General features: G+C 35.2%; 2 protein-coding genes across 5 annotated transcripts in view; one reads left to right on the top strand and one right to left on the bottom strand.

Moving 5' to 3' along the window:
- The window catches only part of LOC149717711 (glycine receptor subunit alpha-4-like), a 44,736-nt gene extending 21,537 nt beyond the window's left edge, over positions 1-23,199 (bottom strand). Inside the window, exons 1-2 of one of the 4 annotated variants that reach the window (XM_089840587.1) lie at positions 23,063-23,199; positions 22,866-22,964 (exon numbers count right to left, since the gene is read on the bottom strand). In XM_089840587.1, the coding sequence (XP_089696713.1) occupies positions 22,866-22,936 (71 nt within the window). In that variant the 5' untranslated portion in view covers positions 22,937-22,964; positions 23,063-23,199. Of the gene's footprint in view, positions 1-15,744; positions 16,351-22,865; positions 22,983-23,062 lie in introns of those variants that run through there. The other 3 variants (XM_089840589.1, XM_089840586.1, XM_089840590.1) reach the window with 3 other exon arrangements.
- An 86-nt stretch (positions 23,200-23,285) lies between these two features.
- LOC149717710 (peptidyl-prolyl cis-trans isomerase FKBP1A-like) lies at positions 23,286-25,294 on the top strand. Its single transcript, XM_089840591.1, has 5 exons — positions 23,286-23,444; positions 23,779-23,826; positions 23,893-24,005; positions 24,081-24,155; positions 24,228-25,294. Exons 1-5 carry the CDS (start codon positions 23,408-23,410, stop codon positions 24,279-24,281), a joined length of 327 nt encoding a protein of 108 aa, XP_089696717.1. The 5' UTR covers positions 23,286-23,407; the 3' UTR covers positions 24,282-25,294.
- The last annotated feature ends 14 nt before the right edge of the window (positions 25,295-25,308 follow it).

Below are 25,308 nucleotides of genomic sequence, written 5' to 3'. Positions count from 1 at the left end.
TTAATTATCATTTTTTTTTCAATTTCTTAATTAAATCTAATTAAGAGGGGGGTCACCCTTAAAACACTCCAATGACGTTTAAATAACTCGCAAACAGTGTCCCTTAAGAGTAAAATATCCATAGAAGTTACATTTTCAACTCCAAATTGATTTCCCACGATTTCTAAGATTTAGAAATACCCTGTACAGACTAGTCTTACAAGGCGGCGAATGGCAAAGGCTCATTAAGTACACCAGTAACGTGAATATTCTCAGGTAACGGACCAGAAAATTAAAAGTCATTTAGAAGGAAAAGGGGGGAGGGTTATATGTTGACTTTACTAAAAGATGCATCTGTTGAAGAGGTTTTGAAATTGTTCAAATTCTCACTCGTCTCTCTTGAAACTTTTAGGCCGTGAATATATATATTAATAGGAAATTGGTTTCATTTTCAAGAGGGTATAAAAGGACCAAGTTTCAATTTCAAACGGGTGCAGCACATATTGAGTATAGATAAACAAAGAAGTACTGTACCAAAATAGGCGTATTCCATTGAAGAATGGAGAGTACCAATATTGATCTTTTTAAAGTATTGGCTATAGTTGATACCATTCAGGGGGTCCAATATGAGTTCATAAGAGGATACGAGATATCTTATAAAGTTAACTTAAAAGTTGAAAATTGAAAATATTGATATTAAATTTCAAAAAGGACGTCCAGGTCCGATCTTTGCAGGAATCTAAAGCCAATAACTTCTTCTGTTCAACTTTCAAGTAGTTTGAAAAGACTTTTATCAAGTTACAATCTTACGTTGACTAATAAAAGAGTACGTACAGTGTTAGGCCTAAAAATAGGCCTAAGAACTTCTATTCAATTTCTAAATAATTTAAGCTATATTTAAAAACGAAAACAAACCAGACAATAACAAGATTATTTTAGCGACTTTTATCAACAATCTTACGTTAACAAATAAAAGAGTACCTACAAAGTTAGGCCTAACAAATTCTATTCAAATTTTAAACAATTCAATCTATATTTATATAGACTAAAAACAAAATAAACCAGACCAAAACAAGATTATACCAATTTTAGCGACTTTTATCAACAATCTTACGCTGACAAATAAAAAGAGTACCTTCAAAGTAAGGGGTAAAATAGACCTAACAAATTATATTCAAATTTTAAATAATTTAAGCTACATTTATATAGACAAAAATAAACAACAAAAAATAGATTATACCAATTTTAGCCTATATTGGATGTATTATAATAAAGCTTACTTTGTTCAAACTTTCCCAGTAATTTTCCAGGGGATTAACTCTAATTTTCGTCACTCAACTTTCTATAAAAAACTGAGATCACTGGGTCGTGTTTATACATTGTCTAGGAACCAGGGTTCGAGTCCCCCCCCCCCAAAAAAACTCCCCATCATAACATACTTCGACTATATATACGATGCAGGGGAAAATTGCTTAGCACCTTTGTCATATTCAGGACGAGAACCCATTTCTTTCTTTTTAAAATAGGATACTAATCTCACTTGACAGCACTAAGAAAGGCGGGGTAGTCCCTATGTCGCCGTAATCCCGTATAGTCAATAGTCAAAGGCGCCAATCCAATTTTGATCCCGAGTATAACAATCCAAAGTTTAACCAACTCTTTTTTGATGAACCGATCTCAAACATTATAAGACGAGAGTAAACCACGGCGATGATCCTATTTCGAGGTTAATGCAATTACATACAAATATAATGGGTGCCCGCCTTCTACTTTGCTTTAAACTCCAGGTCGTATTAACGGGTTAGGGTCGAAACTATACAGCTAAGCCTAACGTATCGTAAAATAGTTTTTTACGTGTACTTCAATTTTGCGCTAAAATATAAGAGCGAGAAAAAAAATATGCCTTGTTCCTTATAAAGAATAGAGAGTTTAAGCATCCCCTAAACGCGTACGTGTAGCTACCTTCCACAGTGCATTAGACCAATGCATTGTCAAAGGTGGCTACACGTACGCGTGTAGGGGATGCTTAAACTCTCTATTGTTCACGTTGGACCAGTTAAGCGTAAAGTCTCAGCTAGGTAACACTTGCCTTTGGTCACGTTAATAATATTGATACTGATTAAGTTTACTTTAAAGAGTGTGGTAGCTGATTCTTCTGCAAAAATAGTCTAAGTTGCCCCAAATTTTACGACGTTTATTGTCGGAAAATGAGGTTTTTTACGTTTTAGTCAATGAATTTTCAAGACGGTGATATTACCAAAGCTAATAACTCGAAGTATATTAACCTAAGTTATGATTTGTATATCTAATGTCCTTTATAATTTGAACGTTTACTTCATAAGTATGGATTTCTAACAAAACGAATGAAACATACTGATAAACAATTCTGCAACGTGATGTGTCGCGAGGGGGGGGGGGAAGAAATACCATGCAGGGACGAAACTTGTACTTTTATACTTGTCTCTTTTATTTCCTCAAAATCTCAAGTTCATTCTTTTCAAAGTTTAATTTGGGACTAACTCTTTTTTTCTTCTATCAGCTTTTCTTCTTATTAAAAATTCAAAAACGTGGAAGGAAGGAAGAAAGAAAGTCTTTTTTACGATAGTTTGGTCCTTGTTCCCAGACCCAATTATTTTTCCTACGAAGATTCAGTGGAATTTTAAATGGTCTAAAACTTTTTCCACAGAAAACTTTTATTTTGTTTTATAGGCCTAGGTCATTATATCTAGGTATATGTATATATACTGTCGTCTGATTATCTTTTCGTTTCGTTGAATTTGAAACGAAAGTTTCGTGTGTGGTTTTGATGGGCCTCTTTTTTTTAGGTCTTCCTACATACTTTTAGTTTAGAACTAGACTATTAATAGAAAAATCCCGCGAATATTTTTGCTTACTCATATGGTAGTAATAAATCTTGGCGTTCACACGCTTTTTTATTTCTATCTGAAGCTTCTAAATTCTAATATCTTTATAAAGAAATCTCTAAGAAAAAAGAACGTTAAGCCTTGCCATTTCCACTGTAAGATTTTAACAAAGGCTTAGTGATATTTATGTGTCAATTAAAATGTTGAATAACATCCCTTGAAAAATGAAGTAAGGCTTAGAGAAATAAATATAATTTAATTTCATTCCAAATCTTCAGACGTCAGTTAGGCTTAACTTCGTTTCGAATTCTTGTGTGTAATTGTTTAGGGAATAGTGATATTTCCGTATACCGTCAGTTAGGCTTAGCAACCTTGAAAAATTGCGCCAAAATAGAATTAGGCTTAAGGAACTTTCAAACTTATTCAGTTCAGTTCAATTCAATTCAAGCGTCAATTAGGCTTAGTCGAGTGATAGGCCTAGCTTTAATATACAACAATAACAAAGCAATCCTAAAATTACCTCATCAATCTCCACTCTGAACTGATAAGTTTCGTCTTAGGCCTATTTTTATAGTTATAAATAAAACAAATTAACTATTTGTTACGTTTCATCTTCGCTTAAAACTAAAATACAAAATCCCTAAAAGCCAACTAGGCCTAGTAGGAAGGGAACCAAAGTTTCTTAACAACTTCATCCCCAAAATAAGTGAGAGGAACGCAAGGAGAGAGGGTGAGGACTAGGGGCTGTCATAGTGATTTTTGAAAAGCATCCTTCTTAAAAGAAAATACACAAGTCTGGCATTCTTATATAGTTATACCTCGGCGCTGTCACTTCCTAAATCCTTTTCTAGAGTATTTTAAATTAGATGGGACGTTTATGTTAAATCCCCGGGATTTTAAACAAGCCCCCTCCCAAACTTTTAAAACACAAATTTTTAAAGTTGCATGCACCCCCAACTCCCCTTAAAAGGCGCGTAATTAATAATCCCATAAACTAAAATAATAAACTTTTAGTCGTTCACGCTTTAACATTGAATTGTTAAAAGGTACAAGCATAAGTTCATAAGATATGTGTTCCATAAGTTTGTCACTGGTTACAAACTGGAGCTTGCAATTTTGAAGTGAACGTAGGTCATAGATTCGAGGTAAAGAGACGCCTGTTGCTGAGGCGCTGTTAAAGGCTTAGTACAGACTAAATAGGATGATGGACCATGCAAAATTAACCGAGTGTAGTCAATTCTCGGTTGTCGTTCTCGAACTAGCTCTAGAGTAAGTCTCTAGCATTAGGAAGTATAGTTAGTGTCATACTTAAGGAACATATCTTATAAACTTATGGAACAGTAAAAATCGTGGTACTAACAAACTTCCTTAATTTCCATTGTATTAACAGTTAAGCCATGAACAGAAGGGTTTTTTAATTTTGCTTTTAAAAAGTATAGAGCTCGTAAGAGCTTGGATATTTTAAAAGGTTCCATAGTTTCCTAAAAGTTTCTTAAATTCAGGTAAGCTCGTTATGATTTTGATGGAAGAGAAAAATTTCATAGGCTGCAATAAAATCACGGAGCATAGATTCAAGCTCATACCCTAAATACATGTATAGTATATATATTAAAGTCCATTGTTAGTATATAAATTAATATATTCAATTTTAGACTTGTTTTGAATTTAAAAAATTTCACGCGCGATTAAACAATATATACCTACGCAATTTCGCGCGCTTTCTGCTGAATAGATTTTTAAAGTATCTGTTAAGCCTTGTTTGAATTAAAAATCTCGTGTGTTTTAACAATGACGTAATGTCACGTGATTAACGAATATGGTCGGCCTTGAAGAAGAACAACAAGCCTTATGGAGATGACACGACAAAAATTTGAATATATTTTCCAGTGTTTTGAAAACGCTTTTAGGAGAAATAGGCGTTTCGTTTACAATACGGGGAAAGTTCACCCATTCAGGTGAAAATTGAATTTCAAGCGTTTTCGCGGAGTTTTGGGTAGAAAACGCTCTTCAAATTACACACTTGCCCAGGTTTCATTCGGGATTTCAATTTAATTTAAGTGTTAACGTTATTGTGTCTAGTTGAAGCTTTAAAATGTAAATTGTTTTCCAACAACTGGAAACGTATATTGTCTAGTTAGTGTTTAGATATTCTATTATTAGAAGATATCTCGTTGAGCGTAAAATGTGTGGAGCGAATTTAATTCTACAAAGTCGGGCCTTGGCTGCTACCATTCAATTCAATTTCAAAAGAGGAAAGACTGTATTTATTTATTTAAGGCCTTTGGGAGTAAACCGTACAAATGCTTTTAGAGAAACACTTACTTTATAAGTGAACGGGAAAAATTTATAGGTAAAGGGGTATTAAGCTAGAACTAAAAGTTTTAAGCCTAAATTTAGAATTTTTTAAATTTATTCAATAAGAATTTATTCGGAACTACAATTGTTAATCTTTCTTAAAATGAATTACTAAGCCTAATATGGGCGTAACCGGCCATGCACTTGTGTTCTAGGAAAAGCCAACATATAGGCGATTCAATTCTAATGGATTTTCTATGCAACCCCTGTAGAAATGTTTCACCCTCAACACACCACTGTAGCATGCATATTATCATAATAAACCCCTTAGGAGAGCATGGAAAGAAACGGTGGTGGTAATGTTAATGCCATTACGCTGCATCAAATATCTTAGCCAAGGCTTAAGTAAAACTTTTAAATAAAAATAAAGTTCTTAAGCTTATCCAATTTCTTTAGAACTAGCTAAATTACGTCTTCTTCTTCAAGGTTAAAAGTTTTACGAGACCTCAAATTAGATAATTTTTGAAAAAGGCGTAAATACCATACCATACACCAAGAGACCGAGGCTTAAGGATATTTCTGATAGACAGTAATCCATTTCAGTTCCAGCCTAGGGAGAGGGCGGGTAACTTCCTATTTTTTTCTGGGTGGTAGTTTTACCCTCAGAGTTTAATAAAAGAAGCTTAATCTAGGGGGATAATATAAAAATACTCGGTGCCCCGTGACTTTTAAACTCTCATCTTAAGCCTAACCCTGGCAAATAGCGTCATCATACACTCACTCTCCCACTCGTATTTCATTCGAATCACAATGAATAAGGTTTCCGGGTTCATAGCCGCATATATAGGATGGGGAAAACTATTTCAGAATAATATTTTCTTTTGGAAAAATATTTTCAGTTCTTACGGGCCATTATCACCCAACAGAAGAAGATGTAGCAGCTAAGCCTTGGCTGTAGACTTTAAACGTAAGTGGAAAAAAATGTAGATGACCTGAAGGATTCCGTCGGTGAAAAGAAAATAAGAAAACGGGGATGAGTGCGCGTGGAGCTGGAATTCCAACTCGTTTTTAAGCCTTGGTCCTGATGCTATCTGCTATCTCTAAAAAAATCCTATTATCGTTTAAAATAAAGTTGCGTGTCTTTGGTTACAAAGAATAATAATGTATTCGGAGTTGAGAATAGGCCACACACATATGGACGGTTATTTAGTCTGAAAAGTTGCATTGTTTGGATTTACTCATCAGATCTACTTTTATTAAAATATTTGAATGTTACAGTTAAGAGTAGCGCGGTTTGTAAACGTTATTAGACTAAAATATTTTGATGACATCACGTCAAAGTAATTTGCGGTAAATCGTAACGATCATATTTAATGGAATAACGCCCGTGGTGGCTTTGGGATAAACTAATTTGCATAAAATTGTTTCTATATTATAATTATGTAAATTAGAAAAATATGAAACTAATTGACAATAAAAGGTAGGGAATGGAAGAGATAGATTAAAAAAGCGTTGCTTTCAAACTGCAATTTTTTTATTTAGAAGTAGAGGCAGTAAAAAATCTCTACTAAAACAAATTAAATTAATGAATATAATTAAGAGTAAGCATCCAGGGGGGCTATAATAATAACCTGACCTCTCCTCCGGAGGTTAGGTTATGGCTCAATATTAATTTTAGAACTTAATATGAACGGGAAACTTGTTTCTTAAAGCGAAACACGACTGGATATACAGCTTCCCTTTAATAATGTTGAAACAATATCGTCTAAAGCTTGTTGCTTTCTGAATTACAAAGTATATAGGTATGGTATCGCGAACCAAAAACTAAACGAGATTAAAGTGTTTGGGTTTATATATATATATAGAAATGTCACCTTCTAAACTTAAGCCCTACAAGTCCCCCGAGACTATAGCCATTTCCAGCCAAAAAAGTAATTATTTATAAGAAATAAAACACTGACATTGCGGTAAGCCCTGGAAATAAAAAGAAAAAGACCAAAATACTGAGCATTTCTCAGAAATGGCGCAGCCTTTGCAACCGTTGTCCAATGAAATTTGCTCTAGGACTAAGTTTAATTTAAAATATATTACAAGGGAAAGATATATAAGTCCCTATTACAATTACAATTCACCAGCATCAAGGTAGAATCTAGAGAAAGAAGAAATATGGCGGCGAAAAAAAAAAATAATTCCGCATCAAAAGAAATTTAATTTCGTGCATCGGCATTCTCATGTCAAAAAACGTAGTTAGGATACCTAGATGGGAAGAAAAACTGTCGGAAACACGTGTTTCTACGAATTCCCAATTTAAATAACCCGGAATAAAAGACCGGGGACACCCGACCTTGGCTAGCTAAGATGGGTAGTAAACGTTTTGGCGGGATGTAGAAAAGATCACCCGCCAAATTGTAAGCGCGCCTTTTTCCCAGGAAATGTCAAGCTATAGTTTTCTCGTATATACGCACGAGATAGGCGGGAAAGAAACCCGCCTTTATTTTTCTCGCGCTGCATTCCGAGTGTTTTTTAAAAATAAATAGTAAGTTTTCGACATGTGACATCTCACATTTTTTTTTTTATTTTCAAACAAGTATGAAATTGAAAAATTAGTTTGGCGCCATTCCTACAGTTATAAAAGATTGGGAAAATATATTTTTCGGTATAATCGAATATTTTGACGTGGATTTGTATATATCTCGCTCTCCGGAAATAAAGGTCATCTGTTCGTAGAAATATTCAATTTAGTAATAGGGTGTAATATTTCATATCTATTTTTAGGCTATACCGAGTTAGATAAATAAATAAATAAATAAAAATTGGCCTAATATTTATTTGCAAAAAAGGATAGAGCAGCCTGTGATATATCTCTCTGCTTCGTGTATACAAAGCTTTGTTACACCAAATTCATACAAAAGAGAATGAAATGAGATTGGCTGTAATTTAAAGTCCGTAAATTAAATTAAATTTAATTTAATTTCATAATAATAAAAATATATCGATGTAAAAATGGTGGTTTATAGAAATACCGTAATTTTAAAACATGGTAATTTAAAAGAAGCTCCCATATTTGTGGCAATGTATTAACCAAAAACACCCTGTATACTTCAAACACTACTACGTTTAAACAGGCTTATATATCAAATATTGATAGATTCGATAAAACCAAGTGCGTTCTGGGATGAAGAAAGTATAAAGCAAAAAGGATCTTGCCTAAATAAAAAAATTAACGATACACAGGGGAGTTTCGTCTGCTACAGATAAGAAGTTTATTAGTTTCTATATGTTATAGGGAGAGCCGGCAGATATTTACTATAATGGCTTGGGTTACAGCCTCAATGGTACATGGCTTACTTATTCACAATGATAGAGTTGTAAAACTTATCACACAAAGACACGTATAGGGAACGATCGACGCCTTTATGTTCCCAGTAAAAATTAATGATAAATGTTATGGACAAGTGGGTGTCTCCATAATACATGTCACCATAACCTTATAATACTCTCCATAAGCATTGGTCCGCTGCCGTGGCCTGATCCGAGGAGTTCTCGGCCTCACGCTAGGGGAAGGAGGGGGGCAACTGGACCATGGACTAGTTTAAAAAATATTCTCATTTCCCAAACTGGTCCCCCTTCAACCGTGCAGCCTGTGAGAAATAGGAGCACATGTCCTTTGCTTCAAAATCAGTTTATTAACTGCTTAGACTAGTTTTTAAATGTCACAAAATGGGGGTTACTGGTCCTTGGTACCATTTATTAATTTAGAATCTATAGGAAAAACTAAGAAAGGACTAGCTCACTATTGAGAGGTCAAATGTCCCAGAACTAGTTTTAAAAACATCCTTATTTTACAGACATATAATCCTTTGGCCACTGCATCCCGTAGCAGACGACGGATGGAGGGAGGACTATAATGCTAGAGGAGGCGGGCAATGGTCCCAGGACTAGTTTTAAAACCATCCTTATTTCCCAGACTTATACTCCCTTAGCCATCACTTCCCGTATTATAGCATACGATGTACGAATGGGAAAGTTTGAAACTTTAATAATTAATTATAGGCCTATCTGGTTGTTATTAAATTTGAAAACAACAACTCAACAATTAACTAAGGAAGCAACCAGCCACCCAACCAAAGAGACAGACAGACAGAAAGACAGACACGGTCCGATAATTAGGGCACCGCATTGACCCGATGACGCTGAACCCTAACCCACTTAATAACTTAATATATCAACGCCTATTGATCCTCTAATTCGCTATAGGATGAGATCAGATAATGCTCCTAGACGTATCGAGATAAGCCCTTAACTGTAATAGCTTTACACAATATTCCGTTTCCGAAACAGCTTTGCATAACTAACCCCCTTTCCCCCTCGGCATCAGAAGCTCAATTAGACCGAGGCTTATCTCCAGGAATGACACTTAAGTTTCCATATATCACACCAGACAATTTTTATTTTAAATTATTATTTTTGTAGAGCTGATAGGCTAATCGTCTCGCCTATATAAAGAAAAAAACTTCATTATAAAAAATTCTGCGATTCATCTATCATTATCTAGGAACGTTAATTGTATCTTCATGAGAAAAATTTTACTTTAAATTTTAACTCGACCAATCAGAACGCTTTCTTTAACTAACACACGAGCTGTATAAATCTCGTGCTGATAAAAAGGGGGTAGAGGGGTCAATCACTCATCGTAGTAGGTATAAAATTCCTTCACTAAACAGCGCTATAATAACGCGTGCAACTATGCAAGGAATTTGAGAGTGGTTAACCCCTCTAAAAATTCTATAAAAAGTAAAAAAGCGCGAAAAATTTAATTCAACACGTGCATGCTCTGATTGGTTGGTAGTATATGTTGTTTTATATCAAAGTAAGGGCAAGGGTAAGGGCAATCAAGATGTACTCTAACTTTTAAAAATAATATTTTAAAAAGAAACTTCATCTTCAGATGAAATTATTTTAGATTATTTATAAATTTGGTAATAAAAAAAAAAATACTTGTTGTATTCAGTTAAAAGATAAGGTAAAACTCTTCTAGGCTCAATAAAGATAAACCCTTGGATGTAAAAATGGTTTATATGGACATATTTTTACGGTTGGTTTTATCCATACGAGACTCCACAACCAGACGATATTTGGGACATAGTTACTTTACGACTAAAAATATATAGGAAAAGATCGTTCATCACCTTTGGTAACGGTGTCAACCCATATAAAACATTGATATAGCCGTCCAATCGTAAAAAAAGTCAACCGATAAAAACTACGCGTAATCTTTAGCACCTGTAAAAATTAAAAAGATGGCTCGTGAAATTTGCCTATATAATCTTTACGTGCGTCGACCGACGTCAAGTCGTTAAACTGATTTGAATCAACTCGCGCGAAACGTAAAGACGTTTATATCTCGTTTCAGGTTCCCCTACCTTTGCCTTTATTGGTTGAAATTCGGTAAATGAAATAGAATTAAAATATAATTTGAGTAAAAATATTTCGAAATTGGAAGTTGGATATTTAGAAACAAACTCAAAATTGATTTCCCATCCCAACCACCCATTTTATAACAAACTACACGTATATTTGACTAAGAATGCATACATCTACTAGGAATCATTATGACCTCCACGAGGGTTTTATGAGGGTGGCTTAATAATTATGACGTATAACTATTAGTCTAGCTCCTCCCACAAAACCCGCCTAGATACGTAAAGAAAAATGATTATTACACAATGAATCCTATATTAAATTATGATTTAGCCTGATTTGACCAACTAACAAACCACATCTACGGTGTAAAAGTAATTAAGACCACGTGCAAATACAAATTCAACATCACACTTAACTTTATCTGACCCTCAATAGACCAAAATAAGCTTAGTAAGTTTTGCCCAGAGCCGAGATTAAAAAAGAAGAAACAAACAGAATAAACATAAATACATTAGCTACCAGTTCTACCGCCATATTAGTTTCTTAGAAATATTTATATACTAAAATATGCATATATAAAAATATACATAAAAGAAAAAACCGCCACGAGCTCCAGCAGGTCTCGTGCTAGGTTCAAGGTTGCACCTCGGGTTGCTCTAGAGCAGACGATGGTGCAAAAACCCTATTACATTATAGAAGACGGGGTAATAAAGTTTTAACGAGAGCAAAATGAGAGAGTGCATTATGGAATGACCCCAGAATTAAGGCACGTACGGGCTAACTACAGAAATTCTTGGAGAAAGCGTTAATGAAGAGAAAAAGGGGGAAGAAAGAACCATTTTTAGTATTTATACGGCTTGCACGCAATTAATGAGCTCTACAAGAATAAGATGGTTTCCGGAAACTTCGGATCCATTCTTCCTCCCTTTGCTAAACGCTATAGAGGAGAAGAATTCCGGATTGGGGTTCGAGTCTGGAAAGCGTTAAAACGTCCCACTCCGTTCCACCAGACCAGAGTTTTGATAGATGAGGGATGGGCCACTTCACTTTTTTAAACTTCCCAGAAAAACCTACATATCTTTTTTTCATTCAAGATAATTATGATTTCCTTTGAGTGTTATTTTCATTAAAACTAATTTCAGTCATATTCCCAAGTCTTTCATGTTGACGTTAAAAAAACCACCAAATTCATTGATTACCAAAAAAAAACCGGGTTTTTCTATGATAAAATAACAATAGATAATATGCGGACAATGTTTTCCAGTCATTCATGTGATGGGTACAATTCAACCGCTATCTACAACAGACTAAAAAAGCTTGCAGAATTCTGTTCGATTCAGATCATATAATCACGCAGTTTTAACCTGCTCTAATAACAAAATACTGGCAACCCTGTTAAGCGCATGCGGTTAAAGATAAGAAACGAGGTAGTGGAAATTTCTCTAGCCCCTTTCTATTATCTACAAAGCTTCAAAATTTCATAAAACCAAAAACAACCGCTGCAATGATGGCAAACTATCCGATCTCTCGGCGTCATAACACAGCTTCTAGCTCGGTTTAGGCGGCCATGCACTAGCGTACTAAATTGCTCAGCCGCCGATGCCTAAAACCATTAGAGATTCGGTAGCGGCGGAGAAAGGAAGGATTTAGACGAGATAAATAGATCCCAATGGCCGGAGCAGCATGAAAATGAAAACCTCATTCTCTCATTTTCTAATACTGAACAATACACAATACAATACCAGTACCGAAAACCAATGGCTGTATATTGAGCCATTCGTCTTGATATTATATAATAATAATAACAATTAAGACCCTCTCGCATGTCGTATCACACATAATAACTATATAATTAAAATCCGAGTTATAGTAACTTTGGCTTTGAAGTTTTGAACCCAAGAATTAACAGTCGTTGACCTCGTACCGATTATTTTAGGCCTAAATTAGATATGTATAAAATGAATCACAGGCTGTATAGTTGTAACACCTAATTTCTCTCAAAATAGCACGTCTGTCAAATATGTTTATTCAAATACATATACAGGAAGTTAGGACGGTGGATTTTATTACCTATTTTGAGTCGAAAATGTATAACGTCTATGGCAATTTGCTATATAGAACAATTGTTTTACGGACGAACCCGTAAATTTAATTAAGAATTTGAAAGACAATACTAACTTAATTAAGGGGTCATCCCCACAACACTCTTATTATAACTCGTAAACGGTTACAATTTCGACTCAAAATTGATTTCCCATGAACCCATGCACTGTACTTTGATCCTATCAGGGATAGATTTAATTTTAGAAGTAGGAATGGAGAACTGTTAGTATTTACTTCAGTCCGACTCATAGCCCAGTATAGAGACCCTCCCTCCAACACGTAACGAAATTGTTAAATTATCTTATTGGCTCACTTAAACACCTACGTTTTGATGACGTTGCTGACGGGGACGGCGAAAAATAAATTCGTAATTCCTTTTTACCTCTGTCGCTATGACCCTCCCGCCTTTTCTTTCATACCCCTCCGTCCAGGGGAAGGGGGTCCGGGACTTTGACGCGCACCCACATTACTCAGTTCTCCATTCCTACTTCTAAAATTAAATCTATCCCTGGTGTTATAGAAGTTACAATTTAGACTCAAAATTGATTTCCCATAGATCTATCCCAATAACAGCCTTTCTGTACCGCATCACCAAATTTGTTATTCGCAATGAAAGAAGAAGAAGAATATGGCATTTTAAAGTAGCAAATTCCCAATATCATACATTTAGTTTCGCGTATAGAGCTGTATCAGTTGAAGGGGGGGAAACGTCACAGTTGGGCCTGCCAATAAACGGAGCCGGTTTTCACCCACCCTCCGTGCGGGCCGCTGAAGAACTCTATGCTAAATTTCCCGCACAATATGGCGCCTAGGCGGGGACTAGCGAAACCCCGCCTCAAAATCTCTCCCGAATTGAAATAGCTCTATAAGGTATGAAATTTAGTTTCATCTCTTTTTCAAGATTGCGTTACGTATTGCCATATCCAGCAGACAAACCAAATACGTAGACCTTTATCCTTCAACAAGAAGCTTATTTTCCTTTGCCAAAAAACCTCTAGGGTCATACAAAATAACAAACACCCAGTAATCTAACCCCATCCTCCCTCAAAAAAATAAGTGGGCCAAAAAGGAGTTAGGAAACAGATAAAATGACAAAAACAAAAAACCACAGTCAATTCCACGATATTATATTATTCTTTTATAAAGAGACTTCGAAGCTAGAAAATATGGAGCTTCTAAGAAATTCTGAACTTCACTAAAAAAAAAAAATAAACATCCAAAAAACTATTGTGCTTATATAAAAAGTTATTTTCTCCTCTAAGGGGTTGTAACAGTTCTTAAATCTCTTTGGGAAGTCCCGTGAGAGTAAAAGAAACGGGAAAAACTATCTAATAACGGACGGAACGATGCAGGGCCGACACAGTCACGCGCCAAAATCGGATTTCCCTATAAAAAGGGTTATTTCGGAAGGTTAGAAGACACTAAAATTCCTTTTTTATCTTTTCAATTCTTTCAGCGAGGATTGGGGGGTATATGCCAAACAACAATGTTATGGTCTATTAACTTAATACAAATCTATTTTCACATTGGCTCCTTCAACGACTTGATGTCGTTGGTGAGGTTTATCGATTTGCGATTTCCCAATGGTCCTACATGCGCCACTTGGGATGTTTAAAAGGACCGTATCAGTTATTGAAATTTTATTATATTACAGGGTTTGTATGGAATTTTGGACTATCACGGTTATCCATGATATTTTGGACTATCACAGGTTATCCCCGAAATTTTGAACAATCACAGGTTATCCCTAAACTTTTGACGATCACAGGGTATCCCCAAAATTTTGGACTATCACATGTTATCCCTAAAATTTTGGACTATCACATGTTATCCCTAAAATTTTGGACTATCACATGTTATCCCTAAAATTTTGGACTGTCACAGCTTATCCCTAAAATTTTGAACAATCACAGCTTATCCCTAAAATTTTGGACTGTCACAGCTTATCCCTAAAATTTTGAACAATCACAGCTTATCCCTAAAATTTTGAACAATCACAGCTTATCCCTAAGATTTTGAACAATCACAGCTTATCCCTAAAATTTTGAACAATAACAGCTTATCTCTAAAATTTTGAACAATAACAGCTTATCCCTAAAATTTTGAGCAATCACAGCTTATCCCTAAAATTTTGAACAATCACAGCTTATCCCTAAAATTTTGGACTATCACATATTATCCCTAAAAGTTTGGACTATCACATATTATTTCTAAAATTTTTGGACTACCACAATTTATCCCTTAAAAATTATATTGTTTAAAGTTATAAACAGAAAATTTTCTAGTAAGCAAATTTGATTTAGCAGATCCATTAATATGGGTAATTACTAATTTGGACGTTTTAAAAATTCCCACCCATATAAGTTGTCCATACAATTTGACAACGCGTTCGATACGCTCGTAAAAGATAACAGGACTTCCATTATTCCTCCAAAAATGGTTTAAAACCGTATAAACTGCGAAAAATCAATCTATACATAAAATTGTTAATTATGAAACGGCTCATTAGGTATAAATGGATGCTTAACATTTATAGATAGCGTTCTCTAATGCGAGCAATACTGTGGTCGGGAAATAAGGGAGTAACTTTGTGATCTAATATTAATGAATTAGCAAACGTCTCGTACGAGTACTGTGTATGTTTAAGGAAACAGAGGATCTGGTCCAAATTGACTATATACCTCTACAAACCTAACTAAACCAGGCAGAGAGTAACAATTTCCGTTAATTAAATTACTAATTGAAGTAATTAAGACAATTCGCGCGGGAGTTCAGAGATAATTATATTAGAGGATATACTAATAAAACATCGGGAAACATTTTAATAAATAAATAAATAAATAAATAAAATTTGGTTATTTGAAATTAAAACTAAAACGATAAGTTTTATAAATTATTTTTGATAACAAAAATCACTCGATTAGAACGTTTAGAGAACGATATTGCGCACGTCAAAATTGAACTAAAATGGAGTATAATATTACACAGAACCAAATATATATGCATAATTTGACAATATACACATATTAAAAATACATTTTAGACACAATGGAAAATGGTAAAAGATATTGGGGCTCACCTAACTTCATTCAGAACAAACGGTAGATAACATAGAAGTAGTAAGTAGACGACAGAGTCTAAAAGTAAGGGCCGCCCTTTGCGACCACACACTTCAATCATATTCTTCGCGATTAAAGAGAAAATTCAGTAAGAACGAATGGAAAAGAGGAGATAACTCAACCCTTTTTCCATAAAATTTGGCGACTTCTTTTTTTAAAGAATACGAAAGAAACTGTATAAAATCGCCTACGTTTTTGAAATAAAATTCAAAGTAGAAACTGTCAAGATCCGAAGAAAGTTTGGGTTGAAGTTAAAACTTATCGGTAAAAGACAGGAGTCTGGTAATAAGTTCGGAAGGTGGTGGTAAAACGTCGACGTGTGCTCCTTACGGAGAAGCGAATATGTGCCCGAAACATCAGTCGCGCGCCAACCTTTAAGTGGTTCTTTCACGAGAGGCCGGTTGATTCACATCCCCCCTCCTCCCTCTCCTCCAGCATCCCTTCTCGGACTCCTCTCTATCCTTATCCCTCAGCATCCACCACGCATGCGCCGTTAACGCTTTACAGGGATGAGTAGAGAGCCCGAGAGACTATCGCCTCTCTCTCTCTCTCTCTCTCTCACTCTTCCAGTTCATCTTCCTACACACTATCCAACCCAAAACCCAGCCTCTAACAATCCTTCATCAATGTTGCGCGGATAAAATTACGGAAAAGGCGCTCCAACAAGGATACGGGGATTACCCCCTCAAATATCTTTTCTTCCGCCTTCTCATATACCCTAGCAGCCTTCCTCAAAAAAAGGTTTACAGCGTGGTATTTCATATTGTCCGTTTAACGACTCAAAGTCAATAAGGAGAAAGATAAAGCGTCGCGTCATCCTTGTACTCTTTCTTTTGGGCTATGAAATTTGGACATAAATATGGAAAATCGGTATAAAACATTCCGTACTCATATGCAGGGAGGGAGTGGGTAATTCATTAAGGTTGTATTTGAATGAGAAAGCTGTATTATCCCCTAAGAGATGTCTTGTATGACACGGGAATTTACATCTATACAAAGAACTTGATTGACACCAAGAACTGTTCCGAGAAAGGTTTGGACGTTTTACCCTACTAACTATAAGCCGTCGCTTCTGGCCAGGGACTTTTCGATTGTTCAAATTCGGAGAAAAGAGGTGAGATGGAGTGGTATTCTCCAAACCTATAACGTAGCCCTCAGTGTCGTTTTGGTAGGGTAGTACGCTGCGTAAACGTTTGATGAGGCCCTCTGCGTCTTAAAAATGGAAGCTAATTCCTGAGAACTTGCTTTTATTTTTAAATGACGCTACACGACAGCACTTAAGGTATTCTGGGTGACTTTCATTGCCTGACATGAACCACGAACATCGCTACTCCATTTCACCTCTCTTCTCCAATGCCCAAACTCCAAATATCTCACACAAAAACAAAAATGTTGGAGCTATTGAAGATAAGTCACTGAACATAAAACTTCATACGTCACAGAGCTCAGGCCTGTTCTGGACATCTCGAATTCACAATTCCTATAACTGACTGTACGGAAAAATGGACAAAGACACGCAAGCAAATAGATCTAATCTTCAATATTCTTCTAGTAATTGTACACATTCTTGATGATTATTATTATTCTTTGTAACTATAGGTCAGGTTCCAATATAGAATTCATCGCTAATAAATTGCTACCGGAGGTGGATACCCTTGATACCCCTATCAAATTCCCAAGACAGACTCCTCGAGTCTTGACAGGAGCAACAGTTTAACCCCCAAGGGGAATTGACGAAAGAGCGCAGATAGGTGTTAGGTAACAGTAAGGTTCTCGGGAGGCTTAGTCACACGTCAGATAGTGCTGTTGCTAGCCTCATCGGAGAGAGCGCTTGTTTGCAATATTAATAAGTTCCGGTGTTTCGCGGGGCCCAGAAATAAAAGAGGATCTTACAAATTTGATGCCAACGGGAGATAGAGGAACTCAGAACCGATCCGGGGAACGAAGCTCCGAGCGAGAGAAACTAGAACGCTAAACGTGTTCAGATTTCAAGATAGGAGAGGATAAAGATGGAGCTCTGCGGGTCCTTGTTTCGGAACGTTTCGGGATTGGGTGGGCAGGAAGTGGGGCTGTGACAATAAAGGGGTTCGACACTATATAGCTCAAAGATTATGGCATCATACCGTTCTGTTCCAAAAAGGGACCCTGGTGGTAGGACCGAGGTACGGTGGGAAATACATTTTGAGTCGAACTAGCTAGCTCTCGATAAGTGTCTCGCATTGCAAGTACAGGTAGGGTCATACTTATGGAACTTATAAGAACTTCGAAAAATATCAACAAAGGGTAGAACCTCTCGTGGAACCAATCTAACGAGGCTGTTCCCTGGCTCGATCGTGCTGAAAACCATGTAAATTGTAGTTTTCTACAGCTATGGGCAATCGCAGATCTAGCTATCTTTTATAAACTCATTATCCTAGCTTATGATATCGGCGGAGATAAAATCCAAGAACCGTTAAATTTAAACTAGAACACTTTCCTTATATATTAACATACAAGCGTCTTTTGAAATTTTCTAAGGAAGAGCTAGACCTATACTGTTTGAGAGACAATTAAGGCTCAAATAGTATACCAGAAGATGGATCCGATATATCGACACTGCGTGCCTAAAATCTTTTGTTCTATATGTCGTGTTGCTTCGCAATGGATTAGACGCAGTGTATTATAAGAGTTTCAATCTAAAAGCTTTTAAAGTTATTGAAAAGTTTGGGTAAATTATTCAAAATATTATAGATATGAAGGTTCAAATATTAACCATTTAATGGAGCTATTTTTTTAAATTTTAAGTAAACGTGAAATTAGAATATGTAATTAATTGGAAACCTAGTTATAACGAATCTATAGTTTAGCAAAAGATATATATATTTCTATGTATACTTCCCTTCGTAGGATTTATAAATGCAAAGAATAGATATAGAAATAACCCCCTTCAACGCAATTTTTCCCATTTAAATTAAACTAATTTATTATATTAATAAAATACTTCAGAAAAACTAAATCTTACAAGCCTAGGAGAGTTGAGTTCATTCGTTATTCAATGTACGCACTACTTTTGTCTCTAAATATTATTTTCTATAACGCAACGTTAAGCCTAAAAGTAACTTTGTTTAAAACTTAAAGCACACAATTAAATTTTGTTACTTCAAAGCTTAAATTTTGCGTACCCGGAAGTTAAGGCTTAGGGTTAAGAGGAAAATCCTAAGTTACACGGTTGGCCAATTAAGTAAATAATAAAATCATTAAAACTAAACAACGGAGATCAAGTAAGATATAAGAGGATCAAAGTTCAGGGGATTGGGGGGGGGCGAAATTGGGGAAGGATTAAGGGGTGAAATTAAGCCCCACTCCGTAGCCGTAGGTTTGTGCGTCGCCAACCAAAATCCCCTAAACGAGATAAACGGCAACCGAAAGCTTTGACCTACGCTCTTCGGTTTCGGTATTCATTAAAGCGTGAAAATGTATCTCTAGGAGAAACGAAGTTCGGCATTACGGCATTACAACATCAGGGTTGCCACGACGAAATTTTCAAACTCAAATTACGTAACATTTCCAGGTTTTTCCTGACCTTCTTTTTAGATTTTCCCTGACATTCTTAGGCCAAAATGGTCATTATTTTAAATATAACTAAACAATTGCGCTTAAATCGCATTTTTTTTTCAATATTTAAAGTACAATATTGAGGAGCGAGCTCCTTGATTTCGGTATCTAGTCAAACGTGATCTCGTTAAAATTTCAAGTTTAAAACGTCACCCTGAGGATGGTTGAACCGCTGATATTTAAGCTACTTTAGCAAAAATTCCCTTACTCTGTTGAAATTCTTAAAATTTCCTGACCTTTTTTGGTCCAATTTGAAATCCGCTGTCCTGTGTCAACCCTGGACAAACTTAATTTGGTGCATCAAAACCGCCGAAATATATATATGCCAATTTTTATGCTATTAGAATTTTAGAAAAAAACTATCAAGGCGTCATATATTAAATTGTCTTCTATACAATGTAACCAAGTACTTGGACTTTTCTAAACCATAACTCGAGTAAATAATATTTTGATCCCAAAGTGTAACTGGGTCAGATTATATTTATTTCTAAATTTTAGACGAGTTTACGAACGCTACAACTCGAGATAATTTAAATGCTAAGATGAAACACACCAATTGCTTGAAAATCTAATTCTACTCGCTCTATCTCTTCCTATAAGATCAAAGTTGATTTCGCCGCGTAATTAAGAGTAAGATATGGATTGATTTCAATTGAATCCCGATATAAATATAAACATTAATCCTAAATCCGAGCTAATAATAATAATACATAGGTCAATGAAAGAGACCTAGAGATTAAATTAATTAAAGATAAATGATTACGGATCAGGTAGGCATTGAATAATAAATAAAATAAAGCTTTGGGGACTAATTATAAGGCTTACGGAAACGGACCGAGGAACAAAAGCCATGTTCACACTTTGAAACCGTTTTCAACCGTTTTGGGAAGGTCGAATCTTTTTTTTTTTTTCTTCTTTTTCAAAATAATTATTGCATTTTCTCCAAGAAATTACTATGATTAACAGACAAAGTTTACATTTTGACCTTTCAAAACCTGCTGAAAACGGTTTCAAAGTGTCAAGTGTGAACATGGCTTAAGTAACATCACATCACGCCGGCGGTTCAATTCCGAATCAATAATCAAACAAGACGCCGGGAATCTCTTATAAGCCTATATAATTAACCAATAGCAAAGTTTGCCCAGTAAACAAAGAAGTAAACAAGGGTCGATTCCTAAATTAATCAGCTCGGATTACAGACGGACTAAATTAGAGGTTCATTACATTGTCTCTTTAAGTTATCTCTTCCCAGAACTTCGGTTTAGTTTATAAAAAAAAAATATCTAGGAGGACTAAATTTCGTATATCAACTCCTACACTATCGAGCACCGAAAAACCATCAAAATGATGAATGAACTGTCAAAGTAGCTTTCAAGAAATATATATTAAATATATGATCATCAATAAGTAATTATTGTAGAAGGTATCGGATAGTTCTTAGGTTCAATACAGTCTTGGATGGAGTATTTTTTAACACGGAAAAGGATGGTTTAAAACGTGTGGAGATTTACCCATTTTAAAGTTGAATTTTACTGAAGTGTTGGAAGTCGAATACTGATACCATCTATCTAAAAGTTAAGTCGCGTTCAGATTGTATACAATTTTTTGTTCAATTACTACTACTTATAATTTTGTGGTGGTCATTTTTGGGTGCTAGTGTCTCTGTACTCTTATGTGTCTGTTTGGGAATTAACTATAAAAAATTTTCAGACTAGGAGACCTGATACCATTTACACCAAGAGACCAGGCTACTTGGTGCTACATGCTAATGGATTATGAGGGTTTGTGAAGCTAAAGACTGCATTGTTATTTTGTTATTTTTGTTTTGTTAAATTGTCGGGAAGATCATTGTAAACGTGCAAAGTAAAACGTGACATTAAGTCATAAAAAAGAACGTGGCGCGATGTCTGTCACCATAAACAATTTTCCAGGCAATAAAGTTTTGCTTAAATCCCCGATTGAAAAGCGCGCAATCCGAGCGTAAATCGGGGGAAATCGTCTAAAAATTGGAACTTTTTTCTAAAAACAATATGTGTCTCTTCATCAATCTTAAGTTGTATATTCGAGGAGCAGCTATTTCCGCCTATTTCTGACTTACAGGATTGCAAAAAGCATGAAATGATTGGTAAAATAAACAGCGAAGAACGCTTGACAGTGGGGATAACCACAAATCCATAAAAAGGCTTAGCTTTTGTTGGAGGTCTTATACCTAATTTCCATTCCTACATAAAAATCGAATGTCCAAACTTGGGAGTCCGAGATAAATGATCACTTCGGTAAATAAAAAGAGTGTGTCTTGAGTCACTATACTCATAGTTACTGACGGTTCAATTTCCTGTTTGCTTAAATGTATCACGAACAAAATATGTCCAGAAGAAAATGTTCTTTGTTCTTTTGGGGTCACCAGTCACAAGAAAGCGAAAGAAATAACTAACTATATCCTTTTGCGTTACAGTAAAAAGAAACCAACTCGCAATGCAACTTGGCTTGAAAAGTTGATACCTACTTGGACACCTTTCCCCTTTTAGGCCTAACGACAACTCAATTTGGTAGTTGAATTTCTAGTTATTATACGATTCCAGTTGGCGCGGTAATTGTACTTGAGATTACATAAAACAAATTTGAAATAATTTCACAGTCTAGTTACAAAAGCAAAACCTAAGTACAATTCCGTTCGCCTTTAGTTTTGCGTATGAAAGGGGTGAAGGGGTTATCAGAGGCGAGATTTTGTTAGGGGTGTAGAAAAGAACAATTCGAGGCGACAGGTAAAATGGCCTTCCCCTCCCATCTACCCTCCTTTAAGTCTTCACCTCCTTTCTTGTCCGTTTTGGGTGGGCAGGGGTTTGGAGTTGAGCCAGAGGCTAACGGTGGACGGGTGGGAAAATGTTGGGAAAGTTTTTTAATTAAGACCTAATTAGCGCTCCCAGATTCTTTGTGATTAGCGACAAGGGGATACCAATTTGGAGCTGCCAAGGACCAACGGCCCAAGGCTGTAAAAGACCTCGAAACAAAAGGACCGAATGATATAAAAAGAGAGCAAACTGGACATGATGGCGTTGATGAGGCGTAATATTTTTATTAAAAGGTCGCGGTCATTTATTTGTATTTGTGTACGCTTTAGGCGTTCCGAGAATTATAATAATAAGTACTTGGAAAAGTTAGCAGTACGAGCACTTTGCTTTGTGAACTGTAATGCTAGAAAAGATACCAAGAGGGGGGTTGGAAAGGGGCTGAAATAGCTTCTACTCTGCAACAAAGGATACCAAAATGGCGACAGGGGGGGTGGAAGTATTCCCGAATTGCCATTTCCCTATTAATCTGTCGCGTAATTATTAACCCTAGTTCGTTTTAAGTCATATCGAACAATGACAAAAATTTTAAAATAAAAATTTTCCCTACAAACGGCGCGCTTTCAATTTAAAACTAGAAGACAAAGGCTTAACCTTTCACCAAACCATGCATAAAAGAGGACTAATTATAAACTCACGATGTTTTTCCGCGTTGAACCCAAGATGAAGCATGGCATCCATGAATTCTTTCTTGAAAATGTATCCTCATTCATCTGGGCGAAAGTCTTGATAATCCACGATTATTTTAATTGATTCTAATAAATTACCAATTATTAATTAACACACACTAATTATTTATCATATATTATTAATTTTAAATTATAATATCACTTACAACAAAAGTCACTGTCACACCGGCCTTTGACAAGGCGATCCGTTGTTTCCTTTGCATAAATTTTAAGAAAAAACCGAATGAAAAGGAAGCCAACTGCTTAAAAGACGACGAGAGACACAGCGGGGGCAGGCCCGGCAAAGTGACGTCACAGACCCTACTCGATGAACAGTGCGTTCCGTGCAACGGACGGAACGATCGATTCCAAGTAATTTAAATAAAACGTTATCTCTAATACGGGTGTTGAACGACGGCTTATCTTGCAGACTTGACTGTCTGTTGGAGATAATTTTTTGATAATTTTACATCAAAGTTGACGGGCTTGCGACACAGCTTGCTTTTTTAAAAATGGGAGTAGAAGTTGAAACAATTAGTCCTGGAGACGGTAAGAACGATTATTTCATAACTATACTAGTCTTAAAGTCCCTAATCTAATTATTTAAATACTGGCAAGGCTTAGCGTCTGGTAAGGGCTAACGCTAACGGTTTTTCTTGCTTTTTACAAGAGAAGGTATCAAGCCACGCCTAATAGCGTTAGCGTTTAAAATTCCGGTCTTTCAAGGCGCCAAATATAGCATATTTCCCTTCCATTAAACGCGAAAAAAAAATTGGAAAGTGAAGTTAACACTTACTAAGCCTAAAACGTCTATTTCCCCCTTGAGGAAGCCAATCCTAGACTTACTAATGTTAATGTATGTTATTATACCATTGATTTTCAGGACAAACTTTCCCCAAAACTGGTCAGACAGTAGTTGTACATTACACAGGTTAGATATCCCATACTTTAACATACATTTAACTTTAAGAAACTGTTATAAAATGCGCCTTTTTAGGGACCCTGGAAAATGGAGAGAAATTTGATTCTTCCAGAGATAGAGGGAAACCATTTACGTTTCGTATAGGTAAAGGAGAAGTTATTAAAGGCTGGGATGTTGGAGTGGCTCAGGTAAGTCACAAATATAAATTATAATAAAAGAAAAGTATCTTCAATAATAACTAAACCTAAAATGGTTTCATATAGATGAGTGTAGGCCAAAGAGCCAGACTAATCTGTTCTCCCGATTTTGCTTACGGAGCTATTGGACATCCTGGAATATATCCTTTTCATAATTATTTAGATTAAATTTACACAACTTACCGTGTTTATAATCCTTAATTCCTTCGCACAATTCCTCCCAATGCACAATTAACATTTGATGTTGAGCTTATTCGACTGGAATAAATTTATCCCCACCTCCAGAGACAAAAAATAAAAGTGCTACTTTTCACACTGTTAAAACAAATTTAGAGCATCATAGTCAAAGAAGCCATTGTTTTCCCCCCTTTTAGCCATTCAGAGAGAGTCAGAATGATAATTATACGCGCTGGATTTTAAAATTATATTCCCGAAGAATAAAAACCAAAAAAAAAAAAAAAAAATGTTTAGTTTAACGAAACATTATCAAATTGATTAAATAAATAATTAGCAATTTTTTCACTTAAGCGGCTGGAAAAAGACTAATTAGTAATTTATCTTTTTTTAATATATTATTTTTGTTTTTTCTAATATTTTCGATTACAAAATTAAAATCTATTTCCCATCTGAATGATTTTATACTCTCAAATAATTGCTAATTGCTATTCCTAATTAAAAATAATAAAAAACACCAATTTGTAAATGGTAATTAATTAAATTAATTAATATATTTCCACTCCAGTGTCCTAAAAATAGTTCCCCTTATTCAAATGTTCTTCCTAAACTCCTAATTTGACTATAAAGTATAAACTTAAGAAGAAGAAAAAAATCATATGGAATCTAATGAAGTATGTTGTAATGAAAAAAAATCAATTAAAAAAGGCAATACCGTTGTTAAAACCATATTAATTAAAAGCAAGGAAATAAATTTTTTCTTACCGTATCTCATATGTATAACTAAAGAATAAAAGTTTGTGTACATAAAAATGATCCTATTTCGTTTCTATCAGGTGAAATTAAATTATGAGTAATTAAATTAAATTATCTAAACCCCTGTTTAAATTAATTAACCTTACTTATATTAAAATTTAAAAAAAAAAAACTGATAATAATATAACAAATTATAATTAACAACCAAAATTACAGGGTAATCTATACTCGTACTGGTAAATGGAAATTATTTCTCCCCATCTTTGTAAACCTCTAAAACTATGCAGCAATTTGATTTGATTGAAATACAAAAAAAAAAAGAAATCCAATAAAATCCCATGAAAACAGTCTATTTTTGTTCTTA

Source organism: Phalangium opilio, unplaced genomic scaffold, assembly GCF_054372755.1.
Source record: "Phalangium opilio isolate 3A_F unplaced genomic scaffold, DU_Popi_V2 ptg000003l_1, whole genome shotgun sequence".
NCBI classification, from domain to species: Eukaryota; Metazoa; Arthropoda; class Arachnida; order Opiliones; family Phalangiidae; genus Phalangium; species Phalangium opilio.
The sequence above is the reverse complement of the archived record's forward strand: the minus strand, read 5'-3'. Positions and strand labels throughout refer to the sequence as shown.

What these genes read in the sequence shown, in the direction of transcription:
- LOC149717710 (XM_089840591.1), top strand. Translation starts at nt 23,408, where the DNA reads ATGGGAGTAGAAGTTGAAACAATTAGTCCTGGAGACG. An exon ending in AGTAGTTGTACATTACACAG is followed by an intron (nt 23,827 to 23,892) that starts GTTAGATATCCC and finishes GCGCCTTTTTAG; the next exon opens with GGACCCTGGAAAATGGAGAG. An exon ending in GGGATGTTGGAGTGGCTCAG is followed by an intron (nt 24,006 to 24,080) that starts GTAAGTCACAAA and finishes GGTTTCATATAG; the next exon opens with ATGAGTGTAGGCCAAAGAGC.